Source organism: Ips typographus, linkage group LG3, assembly GCF_016097725.1.
Source record: "Ips typographus isolate SLU linkage group LG3, UJ_Ityp_2.0, whole genome shotgun sequence".
Classification (NCBI taxonomy): domain Eukaryota; kingdom Metazoa; phylum Arthropoda; class Insecta; order Coleoptera; family Curculionidae; genus Ips; species Ips typographus.
The window spans coordinates 18599011-18612519 of NC_138424.1; the positions used below are offsets into that span (position 1 = coordinate 18599011).

The window sequence follows — 13509 nt, forward strand, 5'->3', positions numbered from 1 at the left end:
GTTCTGAAACGACTTCATAAATCTTACATTCAAAGTAAGCAACGTTCTGATTTTCGAACAAGAGATGTAAAGTATCGTGTTGGAGATCAGGTCTGGAAGAGAAATTATGTTTTATCTAAAGCAGTAGACGGTTTTGCTGCCAAGTTGGCACCTAAGTCCTCTCTAATTTGGTATACCCTTTGGTTGACAGGGATGAAAATAATTTGGGAAATTGGCATGTATCTGACATTAAAATGCATGTGACTTTAAGTGACGAGTCTGAGCATTCTGATGTGATTCGTCTGTAGGATTGGCTCTAACTTTGTATGCAATTCCGTTGGTGTTCTGGGCGTACACAATTTGAGTCGGTCCTGTGTTTTTCCTATTAATTGGATACAAAATGAACAATTTTTTTTTAATTTGGTAATAATGCCTTTCTAATCATTGTTGTGTGTTTTCATCAATTGATCCCTTTGTTTCATTACGGACCAGAACCCAAGAACCTACCCATAGTTATTCCATAAGCAGACAACTTGCGAGCAAGATTTTGAATGCACAATTGCAACAATAAAATATTTACAAATTATTTAATTTTTTGCAGTGCCCTGACAATATTTTTAGTAAAAAAAATGTATATAAAAACCATAAAACTCGTGCATTCAAGGAATTGAGAAACAATCCTTACATGTAACAGTTAAATGGCTTTTCACCAATATGATTCTTAGTATGCAAGTTTAAAGCAATCTTTTGTCTAAAACATTTTCCACACTCTTTACATTTAAAAGGTTCTTCGCCAGTGTGAATCATAATATGTTTTTTTAAATTAACCGATTGCACAAAACATTTTTCACAGTATTTACATTGAAAAGGCTTTCCACCGGTGTGAATCATAGTAATATGGGTTTTTAAATGAAAAGCACGTACAAAACTTATGTGGCAGTATTTACATTTAATTGCCTTTTCAACAGTATGAATCTTAGTATGCCTATTTAAAGTTGACTGCTGCCTGAAACATTTTCCACACTCTTTACATTTAAACGGGTTTTCACCGGTGTGAATCATAGTATGGGTTTTTAAATGAGAAGCACATACAAAACTAATGTCACAATGTTTACATTTAAATGACGTTTCACCGGTGTGAATCTTAATGTGTTGCTTTAAATAAGATCTACGCGTAAAATATTTGCCACAAAGTTCACATTTAAATGGCTTTTCATCTGTGTGGGCATTTAATTTCGCAAAACATTTTTGGTGTCTGTCACATTTATTAGGTCTCTTTATGTGCTTTATAAAAAGACTTTTATCAAAATAAAACTTTCCACACTCATTGCAGCCATACTGTTGGCTTTCTAAGTTAGTTGTCAAATGTCTGTTTAGTTCAGACTGTAAATGAAAACCTATATTACAGTACTTGCAATAATATTTCGATTTCTTGTAACGGTTTATTTTTGTCACTACGCTGTTTTTTTTATTTTTTCGTGTAGTTGATTAGAAGTTGTGAGTGAAAAATCAAAGAACGCTTCATTTCTGATCCAGATATGTATAGATATGGCTTTTTATACCCAATAAAGTCCAGCCAAAGCAAGTTTGGTTAGAACCTTTTGTCCTGGAAAGTACAACAAACTAATGTGAAAACTGCTCAATCAAAGAAAATTTGGAAATCCTTGAAGAGAGGCAAAAAACCGGAACAGATGGAAGACACTGGGGAAGGGCTTAGTCCAGCAGTGAATGACAATATAGGCTGATTGATGATGATGATGTCTGTTATACCTATATGGACCACTGATGAAATCACGCAAAAAATTGTTTTCACGTGCGCCATACTCTATAATAATGCCGCAATACATGTAAAGAAAAAAATACCAACGATGAGCGTTGACAAGATTTTGTTCAAGCATTCGACTAAGATAATTGCACACACGCAGCGGACTCCTTCACTTTTTAAGTCAGTTTGAATTACTGTATGTACTGTCCATCTCTTTTTAGCTATATACAAAGAACCTGGGGTTGTAACCTAATCATTCTGAAAGGGATGTATACCACCATGATTACCCTTAGAAGACTGGCATGCTTATGCATAACAGGAGCCATGAGAACAGGTCCTACAGCGGTAGTTTCATCTGACGTATCCGCCAGATGAAACTATTAGAAAATATAACTTTGTAAGTACGTTAAGCAACAAGAAAGAGTGGACCAATGAATCTGTTACTTACCGTCTGAGCGAACACACCATATAAATGGTATGCGGATGGATCCAAAATACACAAGAGAACCAAATACTCGGAGTCAATTAGAAATTACCTCTTTCAGAATCGACAATGGCTATCTCAATCAGGATATTGCAATTCTGACTGGAAACGTCTAGGCAAAATTAATGAACTAGGCGGAACTAATAAAGTCACCTTGCTCTGGGTTCCAGAATTAAGAGAAAGCTAACATTCTGGCTAAAAAAGGGACCGAGACTCCTTTTACAAGACCAGAACCCCTCTGTGGCTTGGGGGAATACACCTGTAAACACGAGCTCAAATTGAAAGAGGAACACGAAACATCCAAGCTCTGGGAGCAACTCTGAATTGGCACACTCTAAGAAACTTCTTGGAGGTTACAACCTGGGAAAAAAGTAAAAAATTTGTAAAATTGAGAAATAAAACTTTCGCTCAATCACAGGTTTCCTCTTATGCTATCGCTTGAGAGACCACCTGAAGCAGATAGGCCTGGGAAAACACAGAAACTGCAGATTCTGTGAGGATGAGGAAAAGTAAAATAAAAAATATGCACAGATATCAATAGATTCAACCGTGTTGAGAGTACTCATTTTCCATCCTGCTGTTTTCGCAAAAAATATTACTTAATATTAGAAGTATTTTAAATAAAAAACACGCTCAAAACCGGAAATCTTTAACCGGTGTGATTTTTTGTATGACGCTTTAAACGAGATGCTAATGCAAAACTTTTTGTACAATCTTTACATTTAAAATACTATTCACTGGTGTGAATCCTCATATGTCTACTTAAACTAGATCTTTGCGTAAAATATTTGCCGATGAATATGGACGTTTAAATTACCTTTAGTCTTAAACCATTTTCCACAAACATTACATTTAAATGACTTTTCATCAGTATGAATCTTAGTATGTCCACTTAAACGAGAAACGAATGAAAAACCTTTTCCACAAACTTTACATTTAAAAGGCTTTTCAACGATGTGAATGAATCTTAACATGTCTACTGAGGTTAGATTTAGTTCTGAAAAATGTGTCACAGTATTTACATTTAAAAGGCTTTTCACCAGTGTGGGTTTTAATATGGTCGCTTAAAGAACTTTTAGTCGTTAAACATTTGTCACAATATTTACATTTAAAAGGTTTTTCACCGGTGTGACTCCTAATATGAGTTTTTAAATTAACAGCTTGTGTAAAACATTTGTCACAATATTTACATTTAAAAGGTTTTTCACCGGTGTGACTCCTAATATGAGTTTTTAAATTAACAGCTTGTGTAAAACATTTGTCACAATATTTACATTTAAAAGGCTTTTCACCAGTGTGGGTTTTAATATGGTTGCTTAAAGTACGTTTAGTCGTAAAACATTTGTCACAATATTTACATTTAAAAGGTTTTTCACCAGTGTGGGTTTTAATATGGTTGCTTAAAGTACCTTTAGTCGTAAAACATTTGTCACAATATTTACATTTAAAAGGTTTTTCACCGGTGTGACTCCTAATATGAGTTTTTAAATTAGCAGCTTGTGTAAAACATTTGTCACAATATTTACATTTAAAAGGTTTTTCACCGGTGTGACTCCTAATATGAGTTTTTAAATTAGCAGCTTGTGTAAAACATTTGTCACAATATTTACATTTAAATGGTCTTTGACCCGTGTGAATATTAATATGCCTTCTTAAATTAGATGTATATGCAAAAAATTTGTCACAATATTTACATTTATAACGGTTTTTTTGCACTTTTTGCAATACATTTTAGCCGTGTGTCGCATTTATAGGGTTTTCGACTGTTATGTATCTCTAAGTGCTTTATAAGAGAACTTTTATCTAAAAAAAACTTTCCGCACTCGTTACAGCCATACTGTTGGTCATCTAAGTTAGTTGTCAAATGGTTGTTGAGATTAGACTGTGACTGAAAACGTATGGTACAGTACTTGCAATAATATTTCGACTTTTCAAGAATATTGTCTGAACCAAGAATTTTAAGATGACCGTTAATTTCAGCAGTATGTTGAGTTTGTTGTTCACTTTCACTGTGATGAATTGAATGTAAATTTGAATCTGAACTGTTCAAATTAGTTTGCGAAGCAACAGTTTCTCTAAGACAACTGTTTCGGTGCTGCTCATATTCGTCCAAATTGTAGAATTCCAAAAAACATTGTTCACATTCATATTCAGGTTCCGGTTTATCGTCCATATTATGCTCAATAACATGGATCACAATGGCAAGTTTAGTGTCAAGCTGTCGACGACACCTCTCGCAGAAATACTTGCATGTTGGTTGGTGTTGGTGGAATTTGACTTCACGCAGATCATCAAAACACTCTTTGCAAGTCAAACATTTGTAATAAGATTCCTTTCCTTTACGATCAACCATTTTTTCAGTCAGCAAATTGTACCTAAAAAAAATCGGGGTTAATATGGATTCACAACCACTACAGAAAAAGCGCAATATTATAGTATGACATCCTAACGACATGTACGAATATTCAATGGGGAACTAAAAAAAAACAATACTTTGAGTACACTTTGCTTCTTAATTTGGTATTACTTTTTACAGATTACTATTACTTAAACCTACGCCCTGAAGTGCAATTACAAAACTGAGATTGAGACCTTGATGATGATGAAATAAATCTTTATAAAACGACAACGATAAAAGTATATAATAATAGAATATAACACTTAAAATAACTTTATTTCAAGGATAGTTTTTAAAGAAAGCTGTGAAAATAATCCACACTGTTGGTCATTTCTATACATACTAGAAGCATTGAATTAATCCACATATTTGCTGATGTCTCAAGAATCATAAGTATTTCAGTTTTTTGCGCCAAAAACAAACTCATTACTCCTTCACTAGTAAATAATAAATTGGATAAAATTTGCTACCTTTCAAATTTATTAACATGTTTTCTGTGATATTTTCGTCACAAGAATACAATACCCAAAAAATATACAATCAAGTACATGAAACTAAATTAAGAGACATTGACAAAACTTATACAGTATGTTCTACGATTCTCTATACAGGGATCTTGCTTCCCGTAAGAGCTATTGCAAAGGTTAAATGGGGAAAGTTTTAGAGAATCTAATAGGCAATCCAACACCGTTTTAAAAATATTTAATTTTTGCTTCGTTTTTGAATTATTTTCGTAGAACCAAAAACGGTCATTTTCAAAAAAGTGCTGTATTTTCGCTAATTTCAAAAATTCTTAAATTTGGCTTCAACATTGTTAGAGCAACTTTTTAAGGACTATCTTTCTGTGTATTTCGTTTTCAATTCCGACGTTTCGGTCTCGAGATACCAAGATACCATCATAAACTTCTTGTTTTCTTATGGACGCTATTTTGTTTTTGCATTAAAATGATGTATTACATGTTACAAATGTACTTTTATGTTAAAAAAGCTAAAAAACAGTTTGATTCTAAGTTGGTTTTGACTTAGGTCGCCATTTGCCGTAAAAATACATTGTGGAATATGACAGTGACATTAATTTGATTGGGTTTTTCAAAAATGATTTACTTAATCCTAAAAATAACACAACATCACAGTTTTCCCACTGGTTTGACTTGTATTAAGTCCTTTTCAAAGGTATAAAAGAAGAAGTACAGTAATTACCCCTCCTTTGGAACAAAAAATTTTCCAGGAAAATGGAAGGAGACCATAGTAGGTATGTCCCATATTCAAAAAAGGGAAAACATCTGATATACAAAATTACAGGCCTATTTCTTTACTATCATGTCCTGCCAAGTTATTTGAATCTATTATATACAAATATGTTTATGGTTTTGTACACAAGAAAATCAGTGTATATCAGCATGGTTTTCGTGCAATCTACAAATCTGTGTAATATTGCCCAATGCATTGCTGAAAATTTGGATAACAAATGCCAGGTCGATGTGATTTACACTGATTTTACAAAAGCCTTCAAAGAAGAGAGTGCAAAATACATTCTTAAGATATTATAAGGAAACTGGTAGGTTTGAAATCCATATTCCCAAATTTGATGTTATGAAAACACAATCTTAAACCTCTAGAAAATCATAGAAAAATTGCATCTATTCCTGTATAAACTGATTCACAATTTTATAAGTAGGTAATTCTGAACTATTGACTATTGGCTAGATTGAGTTTGAGTTTTGTGTTTCAATATGTGTAGTCTATATAACCAAATTCAGGATATTATTGATATATTTAGTGTAGGTTTGAATTAATTTAAAAGAAGAACAAATGAATTAATTTAATCTAATTAGTTTAAATAATACTAGTATTAGGTATAATTAGACATATACATAGTTAAAACAAATGTAGATTCTGTTTCCTACTCTGTAATTGGATATTTATATCTGTAGAGTTTATAGTAAATAAATAATTTTGCAGCTAGCCTCCTAATTGTTGAAACTGAATTTGAGTTTGGTTTTGAATGTGACAAAACAAAAAAGTCATAGTCTGAACTATTTTTAACTTAAGTTTTGTTTAAATATGATGGTGCCTCAGATGGTGCAATCACTCTTTGGTGATACAAGTCACATGTTAAATTATTATAATTACAAAAAATATAAAATCCAAACAATCAGGAAAATAAAATGGAAGAACTGACAAATTTAAAGTTTTTTAATTGTATTTACTAATTTGGCTTTTAGTTTTTGAAAATACATATTTTATCTTAAAGTTTGGAGTATTTTTTTGTGTTGCATTGAATAAGAGGTTTGATATTTTGTTAATTTTGGCTTCTCCTCTCTTGGATAATTCATATTTTGTATTTTAAACTTTATGTTTTAACTTGACATGTGACTTTGTCACTAACTGCCAACTCGACTGCGATTCACCACTATCATACTTCAAACAAAGCTTAAGTTAAGTGTGTTCAGAATGTAATGTTTTCACCTGTATATGTTACAGTCTATACCACACTTAACTTAAGCTTGACTTACCCTCATTTGCACCCTTGTACTTTAAGGCAAGCTTAAGTTAAAAGTGGTTCACACAGTGTAGAATAGAGCTGTATAAAGTCACAGTCTCAATCACACTTAACTTAAGCTAGGCTTGAAGTTTGACAGTGCAAATGGCGGTTAAAGTATGATGGTGCAAATCACCTTCTAGACTCCTGAAGAAATGTTAATATAAGTTGGATAGTTGAAAAAAACCATGATGGTGTTGTTAGTTTTGGCCTTAAATCCAATTACTTGCACTATCAATGTTAAAACTAAGGTTGAAACACTTTATTGCTTCATGATTACATCTATAAACCCTACATGCCCCTTTCCTTAACATTAACCAAGTTGAGTTGACAGTCTAAAGTTTAGTTTAGACTGTGTTATTTTGCCCTTTATCTGTCACATTCAAACCTCAACTTAGCTTTAGTTATACTCTTATAATAATTGACTTGGAAGTGTGGGAAAAACAGGCATAAGACAAGTACATTTTAAAAAAGGGCCCTTATTGAGCAAATCAATCTGTATGGGAAGTAAAAGATGACAATAACACTATGATTGCTGCAAGTACATACAATCAAACCCAAGCATGTTATTATAAATGGGAATATGAATCAAAATAACCAAATTTAGGTGTAATTTACTTACCTAGTTTCCCTGTACACTCTGTAATTAAAAACTAATTGGATTCAGTCCAAATACCACAAAAAACAGATTTTTAATAAAGATTACTTTAAAACACTGCACACACAGTAAAAAAAACTAAAAAAACAAGTGAAGTTGGCTAGTGTGAAATGGTCTGACATGAACGGAATTCTCTGATTGGTTGAATTCAACATTTTCAACCAATGGGCCTGGAGAATTGTTTCCACCATATTTAAAAATGTAAAATACAGGAAATGTTTTCATGATGTTGTTTCCAGGATTTTTTTAGTAATAAACATAATAAAACCAGACAAAACAAGCCAGCAGAGCGTTAAAAACAGCCAAAAGTCAGTTTAAGTAATAAATATAAGGTTTTATAACCTGTGTTTATGTTTATATTCTTGTTTTGGCAAAAGATAACCATAAAAACAACTTGGAATCATTGGCAAACCCAATATTAATGATTAAGCATAAAAATCGACAAAAATGTGTTTATACAGGGGGTAATGATTAGTGCTTACCTGAAATCCACAAACAGAGGGTAATACTGAGGGGTGAAACCCAAATATCTAAAACGTTTTTGCTAATTGACACAAACCAACACTATTATTTACAGTTATTTTAAACTTAAACGCACGTCTTTTTTAGGCTTTTTTTTGTAATTCCGAAACAGCAAGACAAAAAACATAAATGTAAATACAGATAAATAAATTGTTAATTGATAATTTTGGCGGAAGGGGACTGAAAAACTAAACCGATTCTTATAAGATCAGGATCTGTAATACATAGACGTTTTGTCTTTTTCTACTACATTAGCCGTGGTACGCACAAGAGAGAGAAAGACATAACCGCCCACTACTCTTAAGTCGAAGAATAGGAATGTGCGAAACAGTGGAAATCCCAGTGACATTAGTCTTTTTGCAGTAGGGATGGGCAACTTATACGCACTGGTATAAGTGTTGCAGAAAAAATAATGAAAAAATATATGTTTGAAACAAAAATTTTATTAAGTATAAGACCATAAGGAATACATTTAAAATATTTTTGTGATTCCAGCGTCGCCGCATCTATATGAAACAGTGGCAACAACAGATTTTTGTTCCTTTAATCTAGACAGTTTTTGATCTAATCAGTTTCTCTCTAAATGTTCTGGTTTTCTATTAAACATTGGAATTTTCGCTATTTGGAAGGCTGTAGCAGGCCAACGGTTTGCAAAATTACACTTAAAGCTACCTAATTTAATTGAAAAGAAGTAGTCCATATTTCCACTGTGGAGTAGTGAGTGTAGAAGTGAAAGTAAAAACATTCATACTCATTCTAATGGCAGGTTTAGTGCAAAACCAGTGTATTGCCACACTGTTTCAATGACATTTGATAGAGCAGGACACAGATGCTTTAGTTTTGCACTAAACTTGCCAATCGAAAACGCCATTAGAGTCCGGATTAAAAAGCACTCAAATCGTGTGAAAAAAACGCTTAATAAGTAAAATTATTTTCCTCAAAAAAGCACAAACCTCTTTCAGAGATGCAAATATTTTTACTTTTTTTGAATTTTAGAAATTTTTTAAAGATTTTAGACATTTGGAAAGTTTTTGGACAGTTTATAAGAGCATATTGAAGGTTCTAGAATGCTTTAGAGGCATTTGGAAATTCCTAGACGGATCTAGAATTTTTTTGATGCTTTTAGACTGTTTTGATATCTTTTGGAAGCATCTGGACTAGTTGGAATCTTTTAGACTGTTCTAAAAGCTTTTGGAAGCTTCTAGATTGTTTTGAAAGGCTTCCGACTGTTTTAGAAGCATTTTGGTTTTTCTGCAGTGTTTTGAAATCCTTTTAGATTACTTTAGGAACATTGAAGGTTCTGGACACCTAGTGGACGGTTCTACAAACTAGTTTTAAAAGCGTACGGAAGCTTTTAGACTGCCTTGATTTTGTTTAAAAGCTTCTAGACTAGTTCAAGATCATTTGTATACTGGCAACTGCATTGAAGTTCAAACGTTACGTAGTTTGGTTTAGTGGTCCATTAGGAACAATTTTGCACTCTTGTAGTTTTTATGTAAATCTAACCGTTTTCAAAATATTTACTAAAAAACACTTTAATTCAGGCGGCGGTCAGTATAATAGGTCAGGAAAAACCTTAATGTTGACAAATATTTGGTGCATTTTTCCAAAAAATCGCGAATAACTTGATTATTTGAAACGTACCATATAGACATATTAAATGATCGTAAGTGGCTAATGATTAGAGCTATCACGTGACGTTGAGCGGGCACCGCTAACTTGCCCCGTTTGGCCGCTAGAGGGCGTCAAACTTGATTACTTTCCTTCGGACATTTCAGACGCGGTCCACGAGAACGCTCAAAAAGTTTGCCGACGCAATCCCATCATTGGCCACTTCCAGGTCTCTGGTAGAGAAAGTCAGTCAAATCACTTCTCTAACTCACGTTCTGCCGCGTCGGACCTATGCATAACCTCCCCCAATGTACAGCCCCTGACCAACATTGTGGTGTCATCGGCAAACACACCTAGCGTCCAGATTCATGGAGGGCAAGTTATTTATGTATATTAAAAAAAAAAATAGGGCCCAAAATTGAACCCTGGGGCACGCCAATCAAGACATATTGTGACATCTGAGATCTCTGTGACAAATAAGAAGGGATAAGGCCAACACTTTGTGCGCTCACACAGTCAAAAGCCTTGCTCAGGTCACAGAAGAGGACAGTGCTGTACTGATGCCGGAGAATACCCTTTACAGCGTCTCTGCCACAACTAAAGCCAAACTGGGATTTACTAAATAGACCATTTTCTTCACAGTGCTGCACTATCTCTAAAGCCATACATTTTTCTACAACCTTCGACACCACAGGAAGTATAGAAATGGGTCGGTATTTAACATCTCAGTGGATTCCTTCTTAAACACTGGAATTACTATTGCCCTTTTCAAAACCTCAGGGAAAACACAGTTTGTTGATGACCTCTCGAACCTCATTGTAAGAAACCTCTTCTTCTTTAAATTGTTGTACCTACAGCTCATAGATAGGAAATTCTTGAGAAGTTTCACGATCATGAAACAGCCGGTCATTTAGGCATCTCTAAAACGTTGTCTAGAGTTGCTGAACTGTATTATTGGGCAAATATGGCTGTTTACCGTTATGTTAGGAAATGCACTATTTGCGCTGCTAGTAAATCTAGTCATTTACCGCAGGCAGGTCTTATGGGTCAATACCGCAATTTTAATTCTCTTTTCCAGTTATTGTCGCTTGGTTAAGCGTACCGTAGGGTGGCTAGACGATATCAAACCGATTGCGAGGAAAAGATGGTCTCAAACAGCACAAGACAGAAATGCATGGAAGCGGATGAAAGAGATCTACGTTCAGGAGTGGACAAAGGAGGACTGATGAAGAACAGAAAGAAGGAGAAGTTATTGTCGGCTGATCTTATTGGTCCTTATTTAAGATCAAAATCGGGAAACCAGTACGTTCTTGTTGTGGTGGATTGCATCAACCAAGTAATAATCACGGCAATAATGGAATAAATCTATTTTCCAAGTTGCCCAGGTATTAGACTGGCTAAACATGAAATTACTGGTTTCTCTCCTGCATTTTTAAACTTTGCCAAAAATGTACTTGTTGATGGACCATTTATGGTTTAATCATCAGTGATAATGCCGACAATAAACTGGAAATTTCTGATACAGTGCATAACCCCGATACAGTTCAGGAATTACCTAAGATCTATGAAGAAGTTCTGAAACGACTTCATAAATCTTACATTCAAAGTAAGCAACGTTCTGATTTTCGAACAAGAGATGTAAAGTATCGTGTTGGAGATCAGGTCTGGAAGAGAAATTATGTTTTATCTAAAGCAGTAGACGGTTTTGCTGCCAAGTTGGCACCTAAGTCCTCTCTAATTTGGTATACCCTTTGGTTGACAGGGATGAAAATAATTTGGGAAATTGGCATGTATCTGACATTAAAATGCATGTGACTTTAAGAGACGAGTCTGAGCATTCTGATGTGATTCGTCTGTAGGATTGGCTCTAACTTTGTATGCAATTCCGTTGGTGTTCTGGGCGTACACAATTTGAGTCGGTCCTGTGTTTTTCCTATTAAATGGATACAAAATGAACAATTTTTTTTTAATTTGGTAATAATGCCTCTCTATTCATTGTTTTGTGTTTTCATCAATTGATCCCTTTGTTTCATTACGGACCAGAACCTACCCATAGTTATTCCATAAGCAGACAACTTGCGAGCAAGATTTTGAATGCACAATTGCAACAATAAAATATTTACAAATTATTTAATTTTTTGCAGTGCCCTGACAATATTTTTAGTAAACAAAAATGTATATAAAAAACATAAAACTCGTGCATTCAAGGAATTGAGAAACAATCCTTACATGTAACAGTTAAATGGCTTTTCACCAATATGATTCTTAGTATGCAAGTTTAAAGCAATCTTTTGTCTAAAACATTTTCCACACTCTTTACATTTAAAAGGTTCTTCGTCAGTTTGAATCATAATTTGTTTTTTTAAATTAACCGATGCACAAAACATTCGTCACAGTATTTACATTGAAAAGGCTTTCCACCGGTGTGAATCATAGTAATATGGGTTTTTAAATGAGAAGCACATACAAAACTAATGTCACAATGTTTACATTTAAATGACGTTTCACCGGTGTGAATCTTAATGTGTTGCTTTAAATAAGATCTACGCGTAAAATATTTGCCACAAAGTTCACATTTAAATGCCGGAACAGATGGAAGACACTGGGGAAGGGCTTAGTCCAGCAGTGAATGACAATATAGGCTGATTGATGATGATGATGTCTGTTATACCTATATGGACCACTGATGAAATCACGCAAAAAATTGTTTTCACGTGCGCCATACTCTATAATAATGCCGCAATACATGTAAAGAAAAAAATACCAACGATGAGCGTTGACAAGATTTTGTTCAAGCATTCGACTAAGATAATTGCACACACGCAGCGGACTCCTTCACTTTTTAAGTCAGTTTGAATTACTGTATGTACTGTCCATCTCTTTTTAGCTATATACAAAGAACCTGGGGTTGTAACCTAATCATTCTGAAAGGGATGTATACCACCATGATTACCCTTAGAAGACTGGCATGCTTATGCATAACAGGAGCCATGAGAACAGGTCCTACAGCGGTAGTTTCATCTGACGTATCCGCCAGATGAAACTATTAGAAAATATAACTTTGTAAGTACGTTAAGCAACAAGAAAGAGTGGACCAATGAATCTGTTACTTACCGTCTGAGCGAACACACCATATAAATGGTATGCGGATGGATCCAAAATACACAAGAGAACCAAATACTCGGAGTCAATTAGAAATACCTCTTTCAGAATCGACAATGGCTATCTCAATCAGGATATTGCAATTCTGACTGGAAACGTCTAGGCAAAATTAATGAACTAGGCGGAACTAATAAAGTCACCTTGCTCTGGGTTCCAGAATTAAGAGAAAGCTAACATTCTGGCTAAAAAAGGGACCGAGACTCCTTTTACAAGACCAGAACCCCTCTGTGGCTTGGGGGAATACACCTGTAAACACGAGCTCAAATTGAAAGAGGAACACGAAACATCCAAGCTCTGGGAGCAACTCTGAATTGGCACACTCTAAGAAACTTCTTGGAGGTTACAACCTGGGAAAAAAGTAAAAAATTTGTAAAATTGAGAAATAAAA

The 13509-nt window shown here is 34.2% G+C and overlaps 2 protein-coding genes across 2 annotated transcripts in view; both read right to left on the reverse strand.

Annotated features, from left to right (window-relative positions):
- Oseg2 (intraflagellar transport protein Oseg2) overlaps positions 1 to 13509 on the reverse strand; it is a 346413-nt gene that overhangs the window by 36530 nt on the left and 296374 nt on the right. The window lies entirely within an intron of this gene.
- Positions 2753 to 10329, reverse strand: LOC145726091 (uncharacterized). The gene is made up of 3 exons (XM_081975036.1): positions 10313 to 10329; positions 4139 to 4603; positions 2753 to 3960 (listed from the first exon to the last, which is right to left on the reverse strand). The coding sequence occupies exons 1-3, from the start codon at positions 10327 to 10329 to the stop codon at positions 3177 to 3179; spliced, it is 1266 nt and encodes a 421-aa protein (XP_081831162.1). The 3' UTR covers positions 2753 to 3176.